Source organism: Pleurodeles waltl, chromosome 11 (assembly GCF_031143425.1).
Source record: "Pleurodeles waltl isolate 20211129_DDA chromosome 11, aPleWal1.hap1.20221129, whole genome shotgun sequence".
In the NCBI taxonomy this organism is placed as follows: domain Eukaryota; kingdom Metazoa; phylum Chordata; class Amphibia; order Caudata; family Salamandridae; genus Pleurodeles; species Pleurodeles waltl.
The window spans coordinates 379,897,255-379,924,825 of NC_090450.1; the positions used below are offsets into that span (position 1 = coordinate 379,897,255).

The 27,571-nt window shown below is 47.0% G+C and overlaps 1 protein-coding gene across 2 annotated transcripts in view; it reads right to left on the minus strand.

The window, feature by feature from the left end:
* Positions 1–27,571, minus strand: part of YEATS2 (YEATS domain containing 2) — a 1,667,962-nt gene that overhangs the window by 934,803 nt on the left and 705,588 nt on the right. For both annotated transcript variants that reach the window (XM_069213699.1, XM_069213698.1), the window contains one exon: positions 10,643–10,901. In XM_069213699.1, the coding sequence (XP_069069800.1) occupies positions 10,643–10,901 (259 nt within the window). The remainder of the gene's footprint in view (positions 1–10,642; positions 10,902–27,571) is intronic.

The following is a 27,571-nucleotide window of genomic DNA, read 5'->3' on the forward strand; positions in this document are numbered from 1 at the left end:
CCCTCAGGCCCTCTATTCTAGTCCCATTAATTAAGAGTTGCTGTCTGTATTTTTGCATGTTAGGCGGCCAGACAGCTAGTGTGGCTAAATCCACCCCACCCTCAGAAACTAGAGTAGCTTCAGTGTGGACCCTGATTTGCTCTGGGCACACTGTTGATCCCACTTGGAGACTAGCCATACCAGTGTTACCTGGATGGGAGTTTGGAGTGGAACCTTTCTTGGGACAGGCCTTGTCTCCAGTTTGGTGTCCATGCTGTTTACAGCTATGACACCAGGCCTTTTTGGGATCAAAGTTTTTACCCTTGTACCCATTGTTTTGTGAAGAGGCTCTGGGCCCACCCTCCTGTGCAGGTTTTTGGGGGCCTGTAGAAGACTCTTTACTATTTTTAGTTTTGGTTGTCTCATCACCCTTCCCCTGGGGAGTCGTTGTGACCCCTTTCTTTTGGTCACCCCCTGTTGAAGTCTTGGACACCCTTGTCTTGACCCAATGGTCCGCCTTCTTTCCCAATTCTTGGGGAGAAATTGGTCCTAGGTCTACCAGATGCTGATGCAGTTTATCATTGAAACAATTACTCAATAGGTGTTCTTTCACAAATAAATTGTACAGCCCATCATAATTACTTACACCACTGCCTTGAATCCAACCATCTAGTGTTTTCACTGAGTAGTCTACAAAGTCAACCCAGGTCTGGCTCGAGGATTTTTGAGCCCCCCTGAATCTAATCCTATACTCCTCAGTGGAGAATCCAAAGCCCTCAATCAGGGTACCCTTCATGAGGTCATAAGATTCTGCATCTTGTCCAGAGAGTGTGAGGAGTCTATCCCTACACTTTCCTGTGAACATTTCCCAAAGGAGAGCACCCCAGTGAGATCTGTTCACTTTTCTGGTTACACAAGCCCTCTCAAAAGCTGTGAACCATTTGGTGATGTCATCACCATCTTCATATTTAGTTACAATCCCTTTAGGGATTTTCAACATGTCAGGAGAATCTCTGACCCTATTTATGTTGCTGCCACCATTGATGGGTCCTAGGCCCATCTCTTGTCTTTCCCTCTCTATGGCTAGGATCTGTCTTTCCAAAGCCAATCTTTTGGCCATCCTGGCTAACTGGATGTCCTCTTCACTGGGGTTATCCTCAGTGATTTCAGAGGTGTTGGTCTCTCCTGTGAGGGAACCAGCATCTCTGACTATTATTTTTGGAGTCAGGGTTTGAGGGACCCTGTTCTCCCTAGATAGGACTGGTAGGGGGGAATTTTCCTCCAAGTCACTATCCTCTTCCTCTGAGTTGCCACCCTCAGAGGGGTTGGCCTTTTCAAACTCTGCCAAAAGCTCCTGGAGCTGTATTTTGGTAGGTTTGGGGCCCATTGTTATTTTCTTTATTTTACAGAGTGACCTTAGCTCCCTCATCTTAAGATGGAGGTAAGGTGTGGTGTCGAGTTCCACCACAGTCACATCTGTGCTAGACATTTTGCTTCTAAAAGTTGGAATACTTTTTAAGAATCTACAACTGGTTCTAGAATCTAATTCAAACTTTTACAAACTTTTAAACTCTAAAAGAAATGCTAAACAGGATCTAACACAAGGCCCTAGCAGGTCTTTTAAGAATTTAGAAAACTTTTCAAATTGCAAAAATCAATTTCTAATGACAATTTTGGAATTTGTCGTGTGATCAGGTATTGGCTGAGTAGTCCAGCAAATGCAAAGTCTTGTACCCCACCGCTGATCCACCAATGTAGGAAGTTGGCTCTGTATGTGCTATTTCAAAGTAAGGAATAGCATGCACAGACTCCAAGGGTTCCCCTTAGAGGTAAAATAGTGGTAAAAATAGATAATACTAATGCTCTATTTTGTGGTAGTGTGGTCGAGCAGTAGGCTTATCCAAGGAGTAGTGTTAAGCATTTGTTGTACATACACATAGACAATAAATGAGGTACACACACTCAGACAAATCCAGCCAATAGGTTTTGTATAGAAAAATATCTTTTCTTAGTTTATTTTAAGAACCACAGGTTCAAATTCTACATGTAATATCTCATTCGAAAGGTATTGCAGGTAAGTACTTTAGGAACTTTAAATCATAAAAATTGCATGTATACTTTTCAAGTTATTGACAAATAGCTGTTTTAAAAGTGGACACAGTGCAATTTTCACAGTTCCTAGGGGAGGTAAGTTTTTGTTAGGTTTACCAGGTAAGTAAGACACTTACAGGGTTCAGTTCTTGGTCCAAGGTAGCCCACCGTTGGGGGTTCAGAGCAACCCCAAAGTCACCACACCAGCAGCTCAGGGCCGGTCAGGTGCAGAGTTCAAAGTGGTGCCCAAAACACATAGGCTAGAATGGAGAGAAGGGGGTGCCCCGGTTCCGGTCTGCTTGCAGGTAAGTACCCGCGTCTTCGGAGGGCAGACCAGGGGGGTTTTGTAGGGCACCGGGGGGGACACAAGCCCACACAGAAATTTCACCCTCAGCGGCGCGGGGTGGCCGGGTGCAGTGTGGAAACAGGCGTCGGGTTCGCAATGTTAGTCTATGAGAGATCTCGGGATCTCTTCAGCGCTGCAGGCAGGCAAGGGGGGGGTTCCTCGGGGAAACCTCCACTTGGGCAAGGGAGAGGGACTCCTGGGGGTCACTTCTCCAGTGAAAGTCCGGTCCCTCAGGTCCTGGGGGCTGCGGGTACAGGGTCTCTCCCAGGCGTCGGGACTTTGGATTCAAAGAGTCGCGGTCAGGGGAAGCCTCGGGATTCCCTCTGCAGGCGGCGCTGTGGGGGCTCAGGGGGGACAGGTTTTGGTACTCACAGTATCAGAGTAGTCCTGGGGTCCCTCCTGAGGTGTTGGATCTCCACCAGCCGAGTCGGGGTCGCCGGGTGCAGTGTTGCAAGTCTCACGCTTCTTGCGGGGAGCTTGCAGGGTTCTTTCAAGGCTGCTGGAAACAAAGTTGCAGCCTTTCTTGGAGCAGGTCCGCTGTCCTCGGGAGTTTCTTGTCTTTTCGAAGCAGGGGCAGTCCTCAGAGGATGTCGAGGTCGCTGGTCCCTTTGGAAGGCGTCGCTGGAGCAGGATCTTTGGAAGGCAGGAGACAGGCCGGTGAGTTTCTGGAGCCAAGGCAGTTGTCGTCTTCTGGTCTTCCTCTGCAGGGGTTTTCAGCTAGGCAGTCCTTCTTCTTGTAGTTGCAGGAATCTAATTTTCTAGGGTTCAGGGTAGCCCTTAAATACTAAATTTAAGGGCGTGTTTAGGTCTGGGGGGTTAGTAGCCAATGGCTACTAGCCCTGAGGGTGGGTACACCCTCTTTGTGCCTCCTCCCAAGGGGAGGGGTCACAATCCTAACCCTATTGGGGGAATCCTCCATCTGCAAGATGGAGGATTTCTAAAAGTTAGAGTCACCTCAGCTCAGGACACCGTAGGGGCTGTCCTGACTGGCCAGTGACTCCTCCTTGTTGCTTTCTTTGTTCCCTCCAGCCTTGCCGCCAAAAGTGGGGGCCGTGGCCGGAGGGGGCGGGCAACTCCACTAAGCTGGAGTGCCCTGCTGGGCTGTGACAAAGGGGTGAGCCTTTGAGGCTCACCGCCAGGTGTCACAGCTCCTGCCTGGGGGAGGTGTTAGCATCTCCACCCAGTGCAGGCTTTGTTACTGGCCTCAGAGTGACAAAGGCACTCTCCCCATGGGGCCAGCAACATGTCTCTGGTGTGGCAGGCTGCTGGAACTAGTCAGCCTACACAGACAGTCGGTTAAGGTTCAGGGGGCACCTCTAAGGTGCCCTCTGTGGTGTATTTTACAATAAAAGGTACACTGGCATCAGTGTGCATTTATTGTGCTGAGAAGTTTGATACCAAACTTCCCAGTTTTCAGTGTAGCCATTATGGTGCTGTGGAGTTCGTGTTTGACAGACTCCCAGACCATATACTCTTATGGCTACCCTGCACTTACAATGTCTAAGGTTTTGTTTAGACACTGTAGGGGTACCATGCTCATGCACTGGTACCCTCACCTATGGTATAGTGCACCCTGCCTTAGGGCTGTAAGGCCTGCTAGAGGGGTGTCTTACCTATACTGCATAGGCAGTGAGAGGCTGGCATGGCACCCTGAGGGGAGTGCCATGTCGACTTACTCGTTTTGTCCTCACTAGCACACACAAGCTGGCAAGCAGTGTGTCTGTGCTGAGTGAGAGGTCTCCAGGGTGGCATAAGACATGCTGCAGCCCTTAGAGACCTTCCTTGGCATCAGGGCCCTTGGTACTAGAAGTACCAGTTACAAGGGACTTATCTGGATGCCAGGGTCTGCCAATTGTGGATACAAAAGTACAGGTTAGGGAAAGAACACTGGTGCTGGGGCCTGGTTAGCAGGCCTCAGCACACTTTCAATTGTAAACATAGCATCAGCAAAGGCAAAAAGTCAGGGGGCAACCATGCCAAGGAGGCATTTCCTTACAGTAAGCATGAAAGAATTTATGACTTAAAACACAGGCTCACTGGCATGTACCTTGTTGTAGGACGCTGGCTCTCTATACCTAAACTAAAAGGAAGTATCCCGTGCAGAGTTCAGTGGATCCTTAACTGGTTTGCAGAAGTAGATAGTACAAATGCTCTATTTTGGGGTAGTGTGGACGAACAGGCTTATCAGAGGGTAGTGCTAAGCATTTGCATAATCACAGAGGCAATAATTGAGACACACACTCAAGGAATAAACCCAAGACAAATTTAGAAAAATATCACTTTTCATATATATTTTAAACCCAAGAAACTAATTATAAGGTAAGCATAAATTATCTTCACGTGCAAAAATTGACAGTGCAATTTTCAGAGTTCTTCATTGTTAACCTATGAAAGGAAAGGAAAACACATTCAGCAAATAAGAACTTGATGACAAGTCACATGACCAATCTTGTAGACTAAAGGCTAGTAACCCCAACACTGCCAAATCCAACCTACACAACGCACTCATCAACACCGCCACATGGATGACAGCCAACCACCTGAAACTCAACTCAAGCAAAACCGAAATAATCCTCTTTGGCCCACACAAAAACACCTGGGACCCCTCATGGTGGCCCACCACCCTAGGCCCTGCACCCACCCCCACCAACCACGCACGCAACCTCGCCATCATCCTAGACTCCTCCCTCTTGATGACCCAACAAATCAACGCTCTCACCTCCTCATGCTTCAACACACTCCGCATACAGAAAAAAACATTCAAATGGATCCCCACAGAGAACAGAAAAACTGTCACTCACGCACTCATCAGCAGCAGACTTGATTACGGAAACGCCGGCACCACTCAAAAACTCAAGCGCAAACTCCAGCGCATCCAGAACTCAGCAGCACGACTCATCCTTGACCTCCCCCGACACATCTCTCCACACCTCAAATCCCTCCACTGGCTCCCCATTGACAAAAGGATCACCTTCAAGATCCTCATCCTCGCACGCAAATCACTCCACAACACAGGCCCTGCCTACCTCAACGAAAGAGTCACCTTCCACACCCCCACACGAAACCTCCGCTCATCTGACCTCTCTCTCTCGCCTCTGTCCCCCGCATCAAACACACCACCACCGGGGGCAGATCCTTCTCCTACCTTGCACCCAAAACCTGGAACGCCCTCCCAACCCACCTTCGCAAGACCCAAAACCTACTTCTTTTCAGGAAGGGCCTCAAAACCTGGCTTTTCGAACAGTGATCCTCCCAGCCCCTCCCCCCCCCCCCCCATCCCCCCCTAGCGCCTTGAGACCCTCGCGGGTGAGTAGCGCACTTTATAAATCTCTTTGATTGATTGATTGATAGTACTGGGCAAGGGTCAGGACCATATCAACAGGTCACTCCAGTCAGCATTGGGGAAGCCTGGTGCAAAGGTGCAGTACAGAGTCGGGTGCCCAATTTACTTCAATGGGGATTGGTCTCTGTGGATTTGGGCTGCAGACTGGCACTGGGAGGGCAGTCGGGGAAAATCCAACAGGTAGGGGTGCACAGGGATATAGGTGCACCTTTGGTCCTCTTCACCAGGGCCCAGGGGGGACGGATGCCGGGGTGTCCTTTGGCATTGGGTTTCCTTGTCCAGTTACAGGAGAGGGGGCTTGCATGCATAATCTGCAGGTGACTTCAGGGAGTCCAGGAGGGATGAAATCACAATAGACTCAGACTGTTGACAGCTGGCGGACCTTGCTGGCACCAGAGGACTACTCCCACTCAGGTCGGTGACGACTGGTGCAGTGATGTCATCAGGTGTCGGGTCTTAGCGGATCTGGAGGCTGCAGTCTCCTTTCTTCAGAGTTGTTTGGGGAACATGTTCGCTGCTCACGAGAGACTGGAGTCTTTTTCGAAGGCAGGCAGTCCTCCCAGGTTTCTGGAAATTCAGAAGCCGGACGAGGCGTCTTCTGGTGCGGAGTCGTCAAAGAGTGCAGACAGACTGGCAGAGTTAGTATCAGGTCAGCGGCTGCTTCTGCTCTTCCCCTTCTGCCGGTGCGTCTCTTCCTTGTCCTTTTCTTCTTAGGTCGTCAGGATCAGAGTTTTGGGTTCCAGAGGTGCCACCTAAATACTTAATTTAGGGGCGTTACAAGGAGTGCCAGGTGGCAACCAATGGGTTGCCTACCATTAGGGTGACTACACCCTTTCTATGACCACTTCGGTGGGCATAAGTCTGACCTTAGTGGCCTATTTCCTTCCAAACCAAAATGGAGGAATTTCAAAAGTGGTGTTGACTTCAGCTTGTCCACCTTAGGGGTGGGAGAGGCATGAAGTGGCCACACTTCCTTATCTTATAAAAGGGGTACCTTTTACTATGGACTTAGAAGGTGCTAAAGGTTTTGCCAATTGGGGATATAACTATGCAGTTTTAGGGGAAAGAGATCTGGCACTTGGGACCTGGTTAGCAGGAACCCAGTGCACTTTCAGTCAAAATCACATCAGAAACCAGTTCAGAATATACAGAGGACTTTAGGTTTACCATGATAAAGCACAAGTTCTTAAAACTATGTTTACCGCAAATATGCATGCATTCAAGAACGAAGAATGGTTAGTTTACCAAAAATAGCTACAATGAATAATGTGTAGGGGATTAGGCCAGAGTTTGAGGTTACGAGATCACAGATGTTCTCGAGTTTTTCTCGTTTTAATCTGTAACTGACAAGTCAATTACTATTTGCTGTTCTGCAATACAGGATGTGTAGTAATTTAGGCTAAAGTTTAGGTTCATAGGGTCACAAATGGCATGATATTTTTCCACAACTAATGTATAACTATGTAGTAATTCAAAGTTTGTCGTTCTGTAATAAAACAAATTGTTTGACTCTCTAGAAAAGAAGCTGCGTGTGAAGCAGTAAATTGAGACCAACTGCCTGCCTGTGTGAGGTTTTGACTTACCCTGCAACACAAGTGTTTGGAGGGTTGGTGGAAGTTCAGTTGGTGCTTGATGTAGGCCGGTCCTTGATCATGTAAGGCTTGGTAGGAGTGTGAGAGGATCTTGAACTGGCATCTCTTCTGGTTCGGGAGCCAGTGGAGGTTTCTGAGGTGGGGGGTGATGAGGACCACGTTCTGTATGGTCTAAAGTCTTGAGGAACTGGGTGGAGATGCCGGCAAAGAGAGCACTGCTGTAATCGAGGCGGTGGGTGACGAGGTTCTGGGTGGCTGCTTTCCTTGTTTTGACTGGGATAGATTCTGTGAAGCACGTGGAGGGTGTGAACGCAGGAGGAGGTGACTCAGTTGATCTGTTGTTTCATGGCCAGTTCGCTGTCAATGATGTTGGCGAGGTTGCGAATGTGGTCTGTTGGCAAGTGAGTTCAGCTGGCCACCAGCTGTGGTCCCCATAAGGATGTGATTTTCCGAAGATCAGTACTTCTGTTTTGGTGGAGTTGAGTTTGAGGTGGTTTTCAACCAGCTGGCTACGTTGGCCATGGCGTTGCAGGAGTTTGTTTTGGTGGTGGAGGGGTCTTTGGTGAGCAAGAGGATGAGCTCTGTATCGTCTGCGTAGGAGATGATGTTGAGGCTGTAGTATCGGACTATGTCTGCTTGGGGGGGGGGGGGGGGAGGTCATGAAGGTGTTGAACAATGTGGGGCTAAGGGATGATCCTTGGGTTTGCTGCATATGAAGTTCTTGGGTTGGGGGGCAGCAGGATGCTCTGAGTACATCCTGTCAGGAAGGAGGGGATACATTTGAGAGCATTCTCTTGTATTCGGATGTTGTGGAGTCTGTTGATGAGGGTGTGGTGGAAAATAGTGTCAAATGCAGCTGAGAGGTCAAGGAGGATCATGGCAACTGTCTCCTCGCAATCAAGGAGTGTTCTGATATCTGTGGCTGCGTTGAGTGCAGTTTCAGAGCTGTGGTTGACGTTGAATCCTGATTAGGAGATGTCAAGCAAGTTGGGTTTTTTCTAACTATTCAGTGAGCTGTTGATTGAAGACCTTCTCAAGTATTTGGATAGGGGAGCAGAGAGATCGGTCAGTAATTGTGAGTTCCCTGGGGGCGGCGGATGGCTTCTTTAGGAAGGGTCTGATTTCTGCATGTTTCAATTTGTACGTCAAGACAGCCATGGTAATGGCGGTGTTTATAATGCTGGTGAGTTCCGTGCTGATGTGGTTGGTTCTGAGGTTGAACAGGTGGTGGGGGCATGGGTCAGTTGGTGCTCTGGGGTGGATGGATGACATGATGGCCGAGGTGTATTGAGTGGTGAGCAGTGTCCATGTGGTGATCGTCCAGCTAGTGTGCGCTGATTGGTTGAAGCTGCGGGGGTGGGGGACCATGGGTTGGGGGTTTAAGTTGTTGCATATGGTGGCAATCTTGTTGTGTTAGTAGTCAGAGGGTGTTGCAGAGTTCTTGGGAGGGGTGGATTGCGTTCTCTCTGGCTGCAAGGTTTGAGTCTTCTTAGACTATTTTGTTCACCTCTTTTGTGTGGTTGGCTGTTGTGTCGATGCGGGCTGTGATGGCTGCGTTGTTGCTTTCCTTGATTTGTCTGTGGTAGTCACTAAGGGCTGCTTTGTGGGTGGCTCTGTCGGAAGGGCTCCTGGTGTATCACCATTGTTTCTAGAGTCAGTAGCAGTCGATCTTGGTAGTTCTGAGCTCTGGGGTGTACCAGCTGGCTCGTCCTGAGGTTTGGTCAGTTCTGTCTGGCTTCAGCGGGGTGACTGTCAGAGCATTCGGTGATCCAAGTAGAGAAGTTCTGGACAACCAGTTCTAGGTCTGATGAGGCCTTAGATTGGGAGGTGTAGAGGGCCCAAGTCCGCTGTATCTCTGTTACCTTGCCCAGGCTGCAGTGGGTTAAAGCTGTGGTGCTTGGCGATGGCCTGCTGAGCACCTGAGATGGTGAAGTGAACAATAGTGTGGTAAGATCACGTACGTTCTGTGACATGACTGATTTTGGCTCTGTCGCTGGAGGTGAAGATGGGGTTGAGTGCGTGTCTGGCTTTGTGCGTGGATCCAATGACTAATTGGGTGTGCCAATGTTGCCCTTGCTCTCCAGGGGAGTTGTGGAGTTGGCATTGTTGATGTAGAAATTGAGGTCGCTGAGTCAGATGTAGTGGTTGGAGTCGATAGCTAGAGTGGCGATGATGTTGCAGAAGGCAGGTTGAGGTCCTGGGGGTCTGTATCTGAGGGTGACCTTTACCTTTGTTTTGGCGCCCATTTGTAGCTGGAAGTTCAGGTGTTCCATGAGAGGTGTGGGGTTGTTGGTGGCAATGCATCGGATGGTATTCGTGAAAAAAATGGTGATGCTTACGCTGCGTTTGTTGGAGCAGTCTCGGTGAATCATCTTGCAGCCATCGGCTGCTGCAGTGGCCATGTCGGGGTTTGAGAAGGAGTTGAGCCAGGTTTTAGTGATGAAGGCTAAGTCGGGGAGAGACAGGTGATGGTGTCCCAGACTTCCATGGCAAGTTTTCAGAGGGATCGGGTGTTGAGAAGGATGCACTGGAGCAGTTCTGGGTTGTGCATGTTCTTTCGGATGGGGTAGTGTGCAGGAAAAGCAGCAGCGTAGGCAAGTGAACAGTCCTTTGGTTGTGTGGGGGAGGAGGTGCAGCAGTTGGTGTTGCAGCACCCGGGTCCAGGGCTCGGAGCTCCTCAGCGGTGTAGCGGTGGGTGGCGGTAGGTAGGGAGAAAAAGGCAGGACGAGTCAAGAAAAGAGAGGCCAAGCAGAGTGCAAAATTAAGACAAAATTAAGGCAGAGGTAAACAAAGCAGAAGCAAAGCAGAGTGCAAAAGTAAAGATGAAATCAGGCAAAACAAAATCCACAATTAGCAGAAGAGGCAAAGCAGACTGCAAAAGCTATGGTGAAACCAGGGGCAAAAGCAGAGTGAAATATTAGAATATTAGAAGCAACAGGGGGACAGCAGAGTGCAAAAGAGGAGACAAAGGTGAAGACAAAAATGAATAACAGAGCAAAGGCACAGATTGGACTGGAGACCTGTTAAAGAGGGGAGGTGGTGCTAAAATGCTAAGCTCCTCAATTGTGTTTTGAACACCAGGCCATGTTGTTGTCTTCTGGACGTTAAGATGCTAGTCACAGCTCAAAGGGATGTACAGCTTACTAAGTAAAATGACAACACCAACAAGATCAATAAAGTGAAACATGAAACTATAGCAAAACATATATGAGTTTCTTTACAGCTGCTGATTTTGAGGGATCCACCTGGCTCCACAAATTAGAAAAACCTGTTAAAATGAATAGTTTTTACCTGAACCCTGTGATGCAGCTTTCTGAGCCCCAGATGATAAAGCTGGAGCCTTTGTAATGGTCTGTACAGGCTGGGCCACAATAGAACTGCCTCCACTGCTCACAATTGCTTTTGCAACTCCCTGGGCTACAACAGGCTTCTGTCCAGTGACTTTACCAACTGACGACACAGACTTTGCCACCAGTATCTGTCCACCACTTATGGCCATGGCTGGTTTCATTGACGACTGGGCAGCAGAGCTGAGGGGAACACCAAGAACCTATAGTAGAGAAAAACATTAGAGTCTCTGCTAAAGCACCCACATAGTTTATCTTTGTACCCCAAAGATAACCAACATCTACATCATGCTTCTGCTGTTACCAGCACAAGAATACACACAGTAGACAGCAAGAAGAGTAACCACTGCTTTCTTAAATAGAAAAATCAGACAGTTGAGGAAAAGGCTTATTAATTCCACCACCACTGAAACTGAGATGCAACTGAAGGACAACTGTTCAAAAACTGAAAAGAATACAATTATTAGCCAACATTTATTTTCAAATAAATATGTCTATGACTATTACTTTTGTAAATACATCACTCAACTATAAGAAAAGCTGCACAATCAAATCCTAGTGGAAGGCATCTCAAACTCTTCCTAAAGGGTAACATTTAATGCAGTACAGACTAAAATAGTTTCCACCCCACCAGATGTGCCATCCACTAAAAACTTTTAAGGAATTGACAAACAAACAGAAGTAAGGAAAATATTAAGTACTTTGTAACCATCTGTAGCGTGCAGTGCTTCATATTCCTATATTTTGCATCATCCTGCCATTCTTTTTTGGGCTTGGACTTTTGCAAGTTGTTTTTCTTCAAAGAAGCCTTTTGAGTCACAAGATGTAATTTGCCTTCTCTCATAGTGGGGAATGAGTACAAACACCACCTCAAAGGTTGATTATTTTTTGCACTGTAGGTGAGAATGTATGTAGGAGGATAGCCTGGTTTGTAGTTGGTACTTATACCTTATACCAGGTCCAGTTATCCCTTATCAGTGAAATGTAGTAGTGTTCTAGCAGCTTAAGCTGACCGAGGTAGCTATAGCAGAGCAGCTTAGGCTGAGCTAGGAGACACGCAAAGCTACTGCAAAACCACTTATAGTTACACGGTACTTATACACAAGTAAAGACAATACTCAGTGTTACCAAAAATAAAGATAGTTTATTTGGGTGTCACAAGGCCAAAAATATCTTAGAGGCAATACTCCTTCTGGAGGTAAGTATTATACATAATATATACACTAAACACCAAAATAAGGTAAGTAATTAGACATTGGATAGTGCAAACAATAGGAAATGCTATAGAATGCAATGGGAGAAAATGGTCTAGGGGCAACACAAAGCATATACTAAGAAAATGGAATGCAAATCACTATTACCCTCTAGACAAGTGTAGTGTGTAGAGAATCACTGGAAGAGTAAGAATACAGCAAAGGTAGGTAAAATACTCCCACCCCAGATCCCAGAAAAGCAGGAGTAAAGTACTGCAATTTTCCTTATGACACACTAAAAGTCGTGATTAGAGTTATTGCAAGAACCAGGCAAGACTGCAAAAACAAATGGTGGATTCCTGGACCTGAAGACCTGCAAAGGAAGGAGACCAAGCCCAGAAGTCGAAAGAAAACCCTGGAAGGACAGGAGCCCCTGCCAACCCAGAAGCGAGTGCAAAAGAAGAGCCCCCGGTTGTACGAAGACTGCAGAAATGCACCCAAGGAAGATGTCAGCGGGTTCCTGCGTGATGCATTGAATGTCCCACGAAGAGAAGATGGATGCAGGCGAGTTTTGGTGCTGGATTCTCCCTACAAGCCTTGGCTCCGGCAAAGTCGTGTTTTGCATCAAGTTGGCGCTATATGGACCCAGGAGGGACCTGGGGGCCTCAACTCTGTGTTAGAGAAAAAGGTGGCTCTCAGCACTTTAGAGCCCTCAGAACACCAGATAGCACCCTCGGGAGTCCTAGGACACGGGGACAAAGGAGGTGCAAAATGCAGTTGGTGCAGCACTACAAAGGAAGGTCCCAAGCCGGCGGAGAACAACTCACCGAGTTGAGCGTCGCAGGATAGAGTGCTGGGGACCTGGGTCAGGCTGTGCACGAAGGAATTCTGCAAACAGTGCACAGAGGCCTCAGGAGGTGAAGAAGATGCGGTGCACAGGGGTACGGTCGTTCTCGGGGAATGCAAGGTCTTACCTCCTCCAAATTTGGACAGCAGGACCTCAGGACAGTCTGTGTTGATGGGGTCCACCCTCTGTGTTCCAAGGAGCACGCTCGTCGCCACAAGAGGAGTCCAAGAGAACCGGTTCTGGACTTAGAAGGTGCCTACTTGAGCAGGGGAGTGACTGTCACTCCAAGGGAGATTTCTTCGGTCCTTCTGGTGCAGGGTGAAGACAGGGAGTCCACAGAGCGTGCACACCGTGGAAACTGTTGCAGTTGCTGGCTGGAGCTGAAGTTGCATAGGAAAAGTAGCCCTTCTGGATACTTTGTTGCTGTTACAGCGGTTCCTGGAGCAGTCTGCAGTTGATCCGAGGTCAGAGGATGAAGTAGTAGTTGTAGAGACATCCTGCTGGAAACCTGCAAGTAGAATGAAAACTTTTCTAGCTTACGCGCTAAGAATTTTCAGTTCTATTAAGGACACGGAGGCGAGGATTATGCTTTCTCTTTCTTTACTGAAAATCACAGCAGCCAATTAAAACACGATTAAACAAAAAACAACATTTCCCAAAGTGCTCTAGTGTATAAGTCACATGCACCAATCAACCATAGTGACCTTAGTCCATAAAGTCCATAACCTCTAACGTCATATCCTCTTTCTTTGATTCAACCAAAAACTGTAATTTCTTTCTCATGATCTCAAAGTCTTTAGATGATACCAACTCTCATCTAGGAAGGAAGAAACCAACGAAGGAGACCAGACTGAACATCAAGTCGGTTTTCCAATAATGCAGACATCTGGATGGAAAGAACTTCAGGAATTCTTCTGATCAGTTCCTAAGAAATAAAAATAAAAAACCAGCCGGTAATATCTTCAAAATAATGGTAAAAACCTTTCAATATCTTTCACGTCTTATTATATGATATAAACAGTGGGAGGGTAACAATGAATACAAATTTTTTAAGAGCAATAAAATTATCAATATTCATGAATGGGTGGGATAATCCTCGCCTCCGTGTCCTTAATAGAATTGAAAATTCTTAGCGCGTAAGCTAGAAAATGTTTCATTCTATATCAGGACCGGAGGCTCGGATTATGCTAGTTCAAAGCTGACCCATAACAACAGAGGCCACATCCAAAACAGGCTTAAAATAAAACTTACGAAAAGTACTTTCAGACGACCAGTCTGCAGATTTCATAATATCCATTAAACTGGAACCTAGTGTAAAAGACTTAGAAGCCACTGCTCCCCTTACTGAATGAGCTCCAAAATGACTAGTATCAATGCCTGCTTCATTCATAAGCCATCTTAACCATCTCGCAAGAGTGGCCGAAGCAACTGGTTTAAAGGGTTTCTGAAGCGCAATTAATACTTGCCCGTTCAAGTCCTGTCTATGTTCTTCTGTAGATATTTCATAATCTTTAAGACACTGTACCACACATAATTTTGGATTATCTGGAAACCAAGGGTACGTTACTGACCTGCAATTGCTCTTGGTTCTTCTGGAGATACTAAAGGTTACTCCCTCCGGAGAATAAAGTCTCCCCAATAGATCTAGGGCTCTCACGTCTGAGACTCTTTTGCATGAGACTAAACATAGTAACATAGTTAATTTAGCTGACAGTTGTTTCCGGGACAAGTATTTGTTACAGGGCCAAGAATCCAAAAATCTTAACACAACATTCACATCCCAAAGTACAGAGTACTTAGGCTGAGGAGGATTCGAAAATCTGATACCCCTCAACAGTTTACATACTAGCGGATGTTCACCTACCTGCTTGCCTTCAATAGGTGGATGACCTGCAGAAATTGCTGATCTAAAGTTATTGATTGTTCTATAGGCCAAACCTGAAGAGGCTAACTCAGCCAGAAAATTAATAATCATGTCAATACCTGACCCCATGGGATTAAGATCTCTTCCATTGCACTAACTAACCCATTTACGCCATGCCGATGCATATCTCTTGTGGGTACTCTTTGCCCATGCTCGCTTGATAAAGCCTTCAGCCTGTTGCGAAATTCCCGGGGCTTTCCATCTTGCCCTGAAACCTTCCAAGCCATCAGAGTTAGAGTCCCCGAAACAATCAAGGGATGTTGATGGCCCTCCGGACTGAGTAAGAGGTCCAGACGAGGAGGAATTAGCAGTGGAGGACCACATGCTAATTGAAGGGCAATAGGGAACCACGACTGAGACCTCCACAACGGGGTCACTAGAATCAGTTCTGCCTTCTGTCTCCTCACTTGAGCCAGGACTCTGGGTATCAATAGGAACGGCGGGAATGCATAACACTGGAACGAGTTCCAGTTCTGTAGAAAAGCATCCGTTGCCGAGGCCTGAGGATCCGTTCTCCAACTGAAAAATTTCGGAACCTGATTGTTGAGGCGAGACGCAAAAAGGTCTATCTTGCAGAAACCCCAAGCCTGGATTATTTGTTGAAATATCTGTGGATCCAGCTTCCAATCGCTGGGATCCGTCAGATATCTGGAGTTCCAGTCTGCTACTAAGTTCTGATCTCCCGGAAGATACTCCGCCAACACCACTAGTCTGTGTTTCAGGCAATAATGCCAAAATTCCTTGGCAATTTCCGCCAAAATTCTGGATCGCGTTCCCCCCAGTTTGTTCACATATCGTACCGCTGATATATTGTCCATCCTCAGAAGAATGCAACAATCTGTCCTGATCAGTGATAAACTCTTTATTGCAAAAGACCCCGCCAAGAGCTCCAAGCAATTTATGTGCAAATCTTTCTCTGTTGATGACCAACGACCCCCCGTCGTCATTGAGCCACAACGAGCTCCCCAGCCCCACTGACTGGCGTCCGATTCTATGACAACCTCTGGGTGAGATCCGAAAATGGCCCTGCCATTCCACGCTTCCATGTGGTGAAGCCACCACTGAATCTCTTCCTTGACCTCTGAAGTCAGAGGAACCTGGGCTGAGTAACTCAGCCCTTGCCTCAAATATTGAATCTTCAATCTCTGGAGGGCTCGATAGTGTAAGGGGGCAGGAAAAATTGCTTGAATGGATGAGGCTAACAGACCCACTAGTCGAGCAATGCTCCTTAGGGAAATATTCGGGCTGAGCAATGCCGCTCTCAATTCTCGTTTGATATTGCAAATTTTCGCAGCTGGAAGTATCAATAGGGAGAGAATGGAATCTATCCTGAAACCCAAAAACTCTATCGTTTGGGACGGTTTCAACAATGACTTCTGCGCATTGATAAGGAAACCTAATTCCTGCAGTAACGTGACTGTCTAATTCAGATGTGTCAGTAGCGTCGTTGCATCCTGCGCCATCAGTAAGATGTCGTCCAGATATATGATAAGACGAACTCCCTTGGTTCTCAACCATTCCACTACTGGTCTCAAAAGCTTGGTGAAGCACCAGGGGGCCGAGGATAGGCCGAATGGGAGAGCCATGAATTCTAGGCAACGCCCCTTCCACTGGAACTGAAGATACTTCCTGTGGGGTGCGAAAATCGGGATTGAGAGGTATGCATCTTTTAGATCCAAACGAACCATCCAATCCCCTTCCAAAAGAATGTCTCGCAACATGTGAATTCCCTCCATCTTGAAGTGTCTGTAAACAATCCAAGAATTGAAGTCTTTCAGATTTAATACCAACCGGTGACCGCCTCCTTTTTTGTTCACCACAAAAATAGGATTGCAGAAGCCGGTAGGGTTTGGAGTTGAAAACGTTACTGCACCTTTGTCCAACAATGCTTGCACCTCTAGATCTATAAAATTCTGATTTGATTGGGAAAAACACATGTTTATCGGAGGAGCATGCTGACACGGAGTGCTGAGGAACTCCAGGTGAAAACCTGACACTGTCTGAATAACCCAAGGATCTCCTGAAATCTCTCTCCATTTGTGCACAAACAGACTGACTCTTCCCCCAAGAATAACCTGTGAATGTAGAATAATTCTTACCGGTAAAGGAGGCGTCTTGTATAGCTCCTTGCTGGCCTCTACGGTAACCTCTGCGGAACCTGGGTCTTCCTCCACGGGGCCGTGAAGGGTAGAAAGTGGTGTCTGCTTGATCTCCAGACCAGTTACCTCTACCCTTTGGGTAGTAATTTTGGGGACTGAAAGTTACCTCGGCGGGGCATTCGACCGCCGTAACGCCCGGCCCTGACAAAAAGGCCCCTTCGAAAAACCTTTTTAAGGGACAGTTGAGCCTTGTCCAAGGTTGAAAAAGTAGAGCAAAATTTGGCCAGTTCCTTCATGAAGGATGAGCCAAAGAGGAGACCTTCAGCTGCTGGTCCCGCTTCGGAAGAAGCCAAGTCTACTAGCTTAGAATCCATCCGCATCAGTATAGATTTCCTGCGTTCAGTGGAGATAGCACAGTTTGTATTGCCTAAAAGGCAGACCGCTCTCTGGGCCCATCCCAATAAAACATCAGTGTTCACTGGGGTGCCTGATTCCTTGGATGTCGTAGCCAGATCTAAAATTTTTGTCAATGGGCCTGCCATGTCTAGTAATTTGTCCTGGCAAAGGCGCCAGGATCTGTCTAGGCCCTTTTTGGGATCTTTCCCGTATTTCTTCATGAAGGTAATCAATGTGGGATCAATTTCGGGAGTTTCCGCTACATTATTATCTAACTCCGGTCTGGGGCATTCCGCCTTGAGCCTGGAACGCACCTCTTTATCGAAACCTTTCCTTAAGTTCGCGTGAACGTAAAGTGCTACCTCAGGAGTTGGGAGCCAACTTGAAGATCTTGGGTGTATAATCTCTGATGGGTTAAAATCTCAAATTTGAGGTGTAGTGGAGGTAGTTTTTGTTTTTTTACTAAGGTTTAGGGTGGTAATGTAATCGGAATCTGGATCATCGGAGTCTCCTGATGAAGAGGAATTACGTTGGGAGCTATAATTGTGCTCCGCGCTTCTTTTCTTGCGCAATTTTTCAAACATGTCTGCATGTAACTCTCCAGCCGAGTCTTCTTGTGAAATATTCTTAGATTTTGATTTTGTTGGAACAGGTGTAGCAGTGTCCTCGGAGGAGGGGGAGGGGTCCCCAGTCATCCAGCCCTGCGTTTGGGCATATTCTAATAATTGGCCTGGAAATGGGCCAAGAGCTCTAGCCAGAGCCTCATTAACCGACTGTTGCACTCTTGAATCTAGTGCTTCAACCAAATTTATCTCTAGTTGGTTGTCGGTATCATCAGGGTAGAACCCTGCATCCTGGTCACTCCATTGGGCCATATTGAGTAAAATATATGACCAGAAGACAATAATAATTACAGGGGGAGTGAAAAAACCCCAGCAGGAGCACTAGCAGGTCAAAATTAAATATATATATACATAAAACCACACCTAATGAGAGATAAGTATATATATATGCATCAATAGTAAATCACTGAGAAGGATGCCTGCAGCAAATATTTATTTCACTCTAGGCCCAGCCTGTGTATACATTTTTTACAACCCAGTAAGCCTTCTCCCTATCTGGGCGTCGGGGAGGAGGTGAGCAGTTGCTTCAGGCAAGCTCCGATGCCTCACGCGCTGTCAGAGAAAAAACGAACCGATCTCATGTAAGGGCACAGGGGAATGAGATCGGTTCGCAAATGACGTGCGCATTTGGCAACACCGGTTGCCAGAGAAAACAGACTGCGCCTCTAATGCGCAGCCCTCTCCCGTGTTCCCTTCACAAGGGAAATTCAATTAAATGACACTCGTAAACTGAAAGAAAAAGCGCAGCGCGCTCGGCATTCTTTACAAGAAAATTAATAACTCAGAGAGATTCCCTCCACGAGGGAAAATCAATAAAGGCACTTAACTCTACAAGAACAATCAATAACCCAGAGAGATTCCCTCCACGAGGGAAAATCAATAAAGGCACTTAACTCGGCGGGAAGCCGAGTGCAGAGAGAAAATCAATATAAACAATTAACTTGTTAAGAAGCCGAAACCTAAAGGCTTAAAGTAATCACTGAGGCACGCAGACTCGCGGTGCCTGTAACATTTAACAATTTTAAACTTCAATACAAATAGTACAAGTGGGAATAGATAAAGTGAAAAGTTACTTATCTGCTGCGAAGCAGCAAAGAAAGAGGATATGACGTTAGAGGTTATGGACTTTATGGACTAAGGTCACTATGGTTGATTGGTGCATGTGACTTATACACTAGAGCACTTTGGGAAATGTTGATTTTTGTTTAATCGTGTTTTAATTGGCTGCTGTGATTTTCAGTAAAGAAAGAGAAAGCATAATCCGAGCCTCCGGTCCCGATATAGAATCTGAAGAGAACCCACAGGAGAGACCCTAAATAGCCCTGAGGGGCATTGGCTACCTTATTAGGTATGGACCTATCAGGAGGGGTCTCTGACATCCCCTGCTGGCACTGGCCACACAGAGGCCTCCAGAGTGTCCCCACACCTTGCAAAGCAAGAGGGCTGAAGTCTGGGACACACTGGAGGAGCTCTGGGCACCACCCCTGGGGTGGTGATGGACAGAGGAGTGGTCAGTCCCCTTCCCTTTGTCCAGTTTCCTGCCGGAGCAGGGACAATGGGGCCCTGAACCGGTGTAGACTGGCTTATGCAAGTAGGGCACCATCTGTGCCCTTCAAAGCATTTCCAGCGGCTGGGGGAGGCTACCCCTCCCCAGCCTGTAACACCTATTTCCAAAGGGAGAGCCTGTAACACCCGGCTCCCAAAGGAAATGCTTTGTTCTGCCTTACTGGGACAGTGCTGCTCAGACCCCAGGAGGGCAGAACCCTGTCTGTGAGGTGGCAGCAGCTGTAGCTGCAGTGCAAGCCTCAGAGAGTTGGCTTGGCAGTACTGGGGTCCATGGTGGAGCCCCCAGGATGCATGGAATTGGCTCCCCAATACCAGATTTGGAATGGGGGGGACAATTCCATGATCTTAGACACCTTACATGGCCATATTCGTGGTTACCATTGTGAAGCTACATATAGGTATTGACCTATATGTAGTGCACATGTGTAATGGCGTCCCTGCACTTACAAAGTTCAGGGAATTGGCCCTCAACTATGTGGGGGCACCTTTGCTAGTGCAAGGGTGCCCTCACACGTAGTAACTTTGCACCAAGCCTTCATTAAATGAAGGTTAGACACATAGGTGACTTATACGTTACTTAAGTGCAGTAAAAAATGGCTGTGAAATAATGTGTGCACTATTTCATGCAGGCTGCAGTGGCAGTCCTGTGAAAGGGTTTATCTGAGCTCCTTATGGGTGGCAAAAGAAATGCTGCAGCCCATAAGGATCTCCTGGAACCCCAATGCCATGGGTATCTAGGTACCATATACTAGGGACTTATAAGGGGGGGGTCCAGTGTGCCAATTGAAATTGGTAAATGAAGTCACCAGCCTATAGTGACAAATTTAATAGCATAGAGAGCATAAGCACTGGGGTTCTGGTTAGCAGAGCCTCAGTGACCCAGTTAAGCACTACTGACAACACACACATTAGGCCACAAACTATGAGCATGAGCCCAGGCTAGCAGGATCCCAGTGAGACAGGCAAAACACACTGACATATAGGGTTTTCACTATGAGCACTGGGGTCCTGGCTAGCAGGATCCCAGTGACACAGTAAAAACGCACTGACACACACTCACAAACAGGCCAAAAGTGGGGGTAACCATGCTAGAAAGAGGCTACTTTCTCACAATGTGTATGCGATATTACGTGACTGTGGCACTTTGCATTGTCCAATTCAACTAGTTAATGCAAATAACACAGGCTTCTAAGGAGGAGGGTGGGAGCATGTGAATCTACAGCACTATAAGCTATGAACAGGGTAAGTAAAATTTCCTGTCATAGCATGTATGGCTGTAGATGCACATGCTGTGCACAGACTGACAGGCAGTATGCTCAACGAGCTGGCTAGTCAGTGTTTGGTGCAGATGTCTGAAATAAAGTCTTAAAAGATTGTCTGGCCAACTATAGCCTGTTGGGGGGCTAGTATGTCCACACAATAGTGTTTGGTAAACATTTATGGGGTGGACCAGCAGATGTCAGCTAGTGGTATGTTGCCTAAGAAAACCACAGCTGCCCCTTTCTTAGAGCATGGAGTGTGCCATATACAAGACAGTTAGGACTCACTTGGCTTAATGTTAACATGTTTAAATGCACTTGGTTATCCACCTGGCAATGGCAATTTCAGAAATGGGGTGGACTTTCAGAGGGTTCGTGAAGGTGACAAAGAGCTGGTCAGACTTCCGAAAAGGGTAATTTAATACATAAAAGCTCTTTTGATGTCTAGAGTGTGTAATGGTCTTTCTGTTACTGATATAAGACAAAATAGTACATTGTTCCAACCAAACAGAAGAATAACAGGAGCGAACAAAATTCTTCAGGAGCGAGAACCCTCATTCATCACACTGGATGACTGGCTTCATCATTGGGAAAGCTCCTCGTCAGGCTGGTGCTGGAATGCCTAACGGGCTCCCCAAACGGGGTGCTCTTAACCGAATTGCTCAGATAGTAGCAAATGAGAAACGGATCGTTTCAATCGGGTGCCCAATTCTAAGTACCCAAGCAATAGTGGAGAGAATAGAACGTTAAAATTGGTTCACCATCAACAAATATAAATCATAATTTTAATCAGTATTAATGTGATGAGGACCAAGATTAAAAACAAAAGGAGGAGTAACGGGTGATTAGTAATGTTCACCTACTCTCACTGAAAAAAGAGAGGATAAAACTAACTATGGTACCTCACTGTAACAGGTCTACATGTTTCGCGTCTAGGTGGTCCAGCCGGATCCAATGACGCTTCATCAGGACCAAAAAAAAAAAAAACCTTCTCCAAAAACTAAACTCAAATAATCAACAATGCGTACAAAAAAAGCAGTCACTTACTTAGTTCTACTCGTTAAATCAATAAGGTCGCCCATTCCCAGTGTCAGGATAGAGCTCAAAAAGGATCGCTTGTCAGAACAAGGAACTAAAATTTTCAGTGTCCTGAATGTAGGCAATTACACCTACCCGTCCGACACGCGTCCCCGAGGGACTGAATCAGGCTGGGGATAAAAGACTAGGAGTTTTACTGTTTGAGGTGAAAGGTAAAACCACCTTTAGGAACGGTTCTGAGAACAGCCCTGTCTTTACGAACCTGGATGAATGGCTCTTGAACAATGAGCATCTATAGTTCACTAATATGTCTGAGGGAAGTAAAGGCCAGAAGTAAAGCTTCCTTACAGGAAATTAACTGAAGGTGGAATGAATTTAAAGGTTCAAAGGGTGGTCCCACGAGTCTAGTAAACCTATGTCATGGTTCCACACAGGGATATAGGGTATTCTTGCATGTATAAATCTCATAAGACTCCCCATGAAAGTCTTGACAAGTGGAATCCTTGATAGGTATGAAGGTTCCCTGTTTTGCATACAAGCCGCAAAATCAGCTAAGTGTATACATGTCATCCAGATGAGTTTGGTTGCAGTAAATTCCATTTATTTGTAGATAACAACAATGTAGACATATGAGTGTCGTTCCACAATCACAGCCAACACGGGTTTAGAATTAGACTTTGCTCTCTTACTAGCCTTGAAAAAGCCACCTGTTGTGACAAAACACATGTTGGCTAAGATTGTGGAACGATACTCATCTGGCTACATTGATGTCCAGATCTACAAATGAATGGAACCTATTGCAACCAAACATCTGGATGCCTTGTTGATTATGAACTATTTTGGAGTGCTGCGGTATGTTTAAAAAATATATGTATGGTGTTTCCCGGGAACACTATATTATGCTTTGGGTAGTGGAGCATAATTCAATGCTTTGCACCGTGCTCTACCCTACTTTGGACTACCTTCAATACAAACTACTATTGATTGTACTCCCATAACGCTTAGGAAGTGCACCCATTTTATCATCACTGCTCATTCCTTTCTCTGTAAGTGTATACATGTATAAGCAAGGCCAAACTTCTGCAGATATTGGAGGGAGCAGACAATGTCCTGGACACTAGGCTTTAAGGGGTCTACGTTTTTGGCAACGGAGCAGTGGACAAACGTTTTCTACTTTGCGGTATAAAAGGCTTGGTTGTGCGCCTGTTCTTTTCTCATAGAATCATCATACATTCTTGGGAAAGGTTTAAAAAGCTGAATTCTGAGACCTAAGGTGTCAGATGCTAGGTTGAGCTGTCTGGTATCTGGATGTCTGATATGGTCTTTGCTCTATTTTTGACATTTTGTGGGATGGGGAACAGGTCTATTTGCGAGGTATCCTAACGCTAAAACTAACTTTCTAGGACTTGCGGGTGGAGTTTCAACTCGCGGACGTCTTGATGCATCCTGCTGATCAAGTCTGGAAAGTCGTTATCCACCCCAAAGGTATTCCGCTGGGAGTTATATGTTGTGGTAGATCACCCAAAACCAAATCTCCTGTGCTAGTGCTGAGAGCTGGAGAAAATAGTGTTGCCCTGTGTAGCACATGGCAGTAGTATTATCCATCTTGATAATAACTTCCTTCCCTTGAATGAGATGAATCAAGGGATTTGAGAATTAGTTGTATGGCAAGCAACTTTAGGTAATGGATGTGGTGGCCCTTGTACTATGGGGTCCCCACATCCTGAACAGTCACGTCATTGAGGTGCGCCCCCAGCATATAAGAGACTGTTGTGGTGATGGTCACTTGCTGAATGAAGTCTGTAAAACGCCTGACTGCCAAAAAATTGTTGCTGTTCCACCACTGCAGAAAGTGGTTAATGCTGACTTTTACCAAACCTAGTTTTTGCCTGTGACCACTGCAGTGCAAGGCACTCTGGTACGGAGTGCATATGAAGCATGGCACGAGGCAAAATGGAGATGCATGATGCCTTCATCCGTAGAAGGCATATGACGCTTCTGACTGTCACTTGACAACTGGATTGAAAAAGAGGCAGCAGCTGCTGAAATGCCAACATTCTTGGTTGGCTGGGTAGGCTTTCTCCATGATTGCATTAAACAGGGACTCTAGTAAGGGTTAGATCTATTGAGGTGGGCTTTAGTGGCATTTATGGGGACTCCCAAGCTATGGAGCAGGGAGATAACTACTTCAGTATGGGTGACGCATTATTGCTTGCTGCCACTCTTGCTCAGATCAGAGATGGAATATTGCTAGGGATTTCATGAAAATCCTTGGAACCGAAGCAAACCCAAAATGAAGAAGTTTGAATTGGGAGTAATGAACAAGTTAGTTACAATTGGTGACTGCCTATCTGGTTGAGACCCTAGCCAGAGACAACTCATCTTAGAATATTCCTCAAGTGTCAGATTTTCAAGCAGTAACCCTGCTCACCAGTAGGTGGTGGTGTTCAGCTCTAGGTCAGCACTGTTCAGGCAGGAAGTGACGTGTGCGGTGCCTATTTTGATGCCACCCCAGCGGGCTGTCGGCTTCTTTTCACACCTTTCCACATCAGAAGTGCAGAGCAATAAGGAACACAGACAAACTGGTGTTAATTTCTAGGTCCCATAGAAGGGTTTCCTTCACAATGTAATCAATCAGTTTGCAGACGGAGGGGGAGGATGCGAGGGTCAGTAAAGAATCCACAGCTAGAGTCTCTACCAAGTCAGGCGTTACCGAAGGTAAGTAACATGTTCATCTGATAGAGACTTTTAGCCACAGATTCCTTACAGTAGAATATATATACACCCAAGCAATGCCTCCCCAGAGGTGGGTCTGTGAAACAGATTTAGAACAAAAAGTCCTGCAGGACAAAATGGGCAAAGTGTTTATGACAAAAAAAACCTGGCCATCCAGGAAGTAGTGTTTAGTAAATGTGACAGATATGCCAATTTAACTGCCTGACAGATGTCCAGGAAAGGTGCTCAAGCAAGCTAATGCAGTGGTCGCAGCCTTGATTCTAATGGGACGAGTATGCAAGCCCTCAAGAGGGTGGGTGGGTGGGTGGATGGAGTGGATTGCTTTTTGGCCAATGCGTAGCAGATCTTTATGCAGAGCACTGTCTATAGTGAGATGGTTCATTGCTGCACTGCCTTCCCCCTTCTTAGCTCCAACGTAATCTGAAAGAGTTATTCACCCGCCTGGAATTCTTTGGTACGATCAGGTAGAACAACACTCTTTTTGGTTCCAGGTTGTGAAGTCTCGCCCTTTCTTTAGAAGAGTCAGCCGCAGCAAAACAAAAGGTAGGCAAGGCGATATTTTGACCTACATGAAAGGGTGTCACTATCTTCGCAGGAAGGGGGCAAGTGTTTGAAAGACCAACTTGTCTGGATAAAAGGGGGTGTAAGGAAATGCCTCCTCGGCATGGTTACCCCCTAACTTTTTGCCTTTGCTAAGTTATGATTGAAAGTGTGCTGGGACCCTGCTAACCAGGCCCCAGCCCCAGTGTTCTTTCCCTAAACTGTACCTTTGTCTCCACAATTGGCACAACCCTGGCACTCAAGTAAGTCCCTTGTAACTGGTACCCCTGGTACCAAGGGCCCTGATGCAGGGAAGGTCTCTAAGGGCTGCAGCATGTCTTATGCCACCCTAGGGACCCCTCACTCAGCACATGCACACTGCCTCACAGCTTGTGTGTGCTGGTGGGGAGAAAATGAGTAAGTCGACATGGACCCCCCCCCTCAGAGTGCCATGCCAACCTCAAACTGCCTGTGGCATAGGTAAGTCACCCCTCTAGCAGGCCTTACAGCCCTAAGGCAGGGTGCACTATACCACCGGTGAGGGCGCATGAGCACTATGCCCCCACAGTATCTAAGCAAAACCTTAGACATTGTAAGTGCAGGGTAGCCATAGGAGTATATGGTGTGGGAGTTTGTCAAACACGAACTCCACAGTTCCATAATGGCTACACTGAAAACTGGGAAGTTTGGTATCAAACTTCTCAGCACAATAAATGCACACTGATGCCAGTGTGCAGTTTATTGTAAAATACACCCAGAGGGCATCTTAGAGATGCCCCCTGAAAACATACCTGACTTCTAGTGTGGGGCTGACCAGTTCCTGCCAGCCTGCCACACACCAGACATGTTGCTGGCCACATGGGGAGAGTGCCTTTGTCACTCTGTGGCCAGGAACAAAGCCTGTACTGGGTGGCGGTGCTTCTCACCTCCCCCTGTAAATGTAAAATGTAAATTAGCACTTGTATAGCGCACTACTCACCCGTTAGGGTCTCAAGGCGCTGTACTCATACCGCTATGGAACCCCTCCTGGCTTTTCCCTGTGAGGTGCCCACTCCTGAGCACCCCCAGGGTGAAGCCAGGCATCCAAGCGCTGTTGGGGCCGTTGTGGAGATTAAGCAAGCTATTGCCCAGAGTTGCAGAGTGGGACCCATGAATTAGATTAGGCACCGAGGCAAGAATTATCTTGTCAAGGGGAATTGAGCCCAAGACCTGCCGAAGCGGGACTTGAACCCTGGTCTTGAGCCAGATCTCTGCTTCAGGGTCTGCCGCTCTAACCATTGAGCCACACTTCTGCAGGAACTGTAACACCTGGGGGCGAGCCTCAAAGGCTCACCCCCTTTGTTACAGCGCCCCAGGGCATCCCAGCTAGTGGAGATGCCCGACCCTCCGGCCACTGCCCCCACTTTTGGCGGCAAGGCTGGAGGAGATAATGAGAAAAACAAGGAGGAGTCACTCACCAGTCAGGACAGCCCCTAAGGTGTCCTGAGCTAAGGTGACCCCTGCCTTTAGAAATCCTCCATTTCCCACCGGAAGCGTGAGACTTCACACTCTGGACCCGATGCCCCGGCTCAACCTGTAGAAAACCAACACCTCAGGGAGGACTCCCCAGCGACTGCGAGCCCGTGAGTAACCAGAGACGACCCCCCTAAGCCCCCACAGCGACGCCTGCAGAGAGAATCCAGAGGCTCCCCCTGACCACGACTGCCTGTAACAAGGGACCCGACGCCTGGAACCAACACTTCACCCGCAGCCCCCAGGACCTGAAGTAACCGAACGTCAGTGCAAAAGTGACCCCCAGGCGACCCTCTGCCTAGCCCAGGTGGTGGCTGTCCTGAGAAGCCCCCGCTGTGCCTGCCTGCAACGCTAGAGTGACACCCGGGCCCCTCCATTGGTTTCAATCTAAAACCTGATGCCTGTTTGTACACTGAACCCGGCCGCCCCTGTGCCGCTGAGGGTGTACTTTCTGTGCCTTCTTGTGTCTCCCCCAGTGCTCTATAAAACCCCCCTGGTCTGCCCCTCGAGGACGCAAGTACTTACCTGCTGGCAGACTGGAACCGGAGCACCCCTGTTCCCCATAGGCGCCTGTGTGTTTTGGGCACCTCTTTGACCTCTGCAGCTGACCGGCCCTGAGCTGCTGGTGTGGTAACTTTGGGGTTGCCTTGAACCCCCAACGGTGGGCTGCCTATGCCCCAAACCAGAGACTTGTAAGTGTTTTACTTACCTTGAAAACTAACCTTTACTTACCTCCCCCAGGAACTGTTGATTTTTGCACTGTGTCCACTTTGAAAATAGCTTATTGCCATTTTTACAAAGACTGTACATTATATTGTTTTCATTCAAAGTTCCTAAAGTACCTTACATTTAAAGTATTAATTGTAAATCTTGGACCTGTGGTTCTTAAAATAAACTAAGAAAATATATTTTTCAATATAAAAACCTATTGGGCTGGAGTAAGTCTGAGTGTGTGTTCCTCATTTATTGCCTGTGTGTGTAGAACAAATGCTTAACACTACCCTCTGATAAGCCTACTGCTCGACCACACTACCACAAAATAGAGCATTAGAATTATCTGCTTTTGCCACTATCTTACCTCTAAGGGGAACCCTTGGACTCTGTGCACACTATTTCTTACTTTGAAATAGTATATACAGA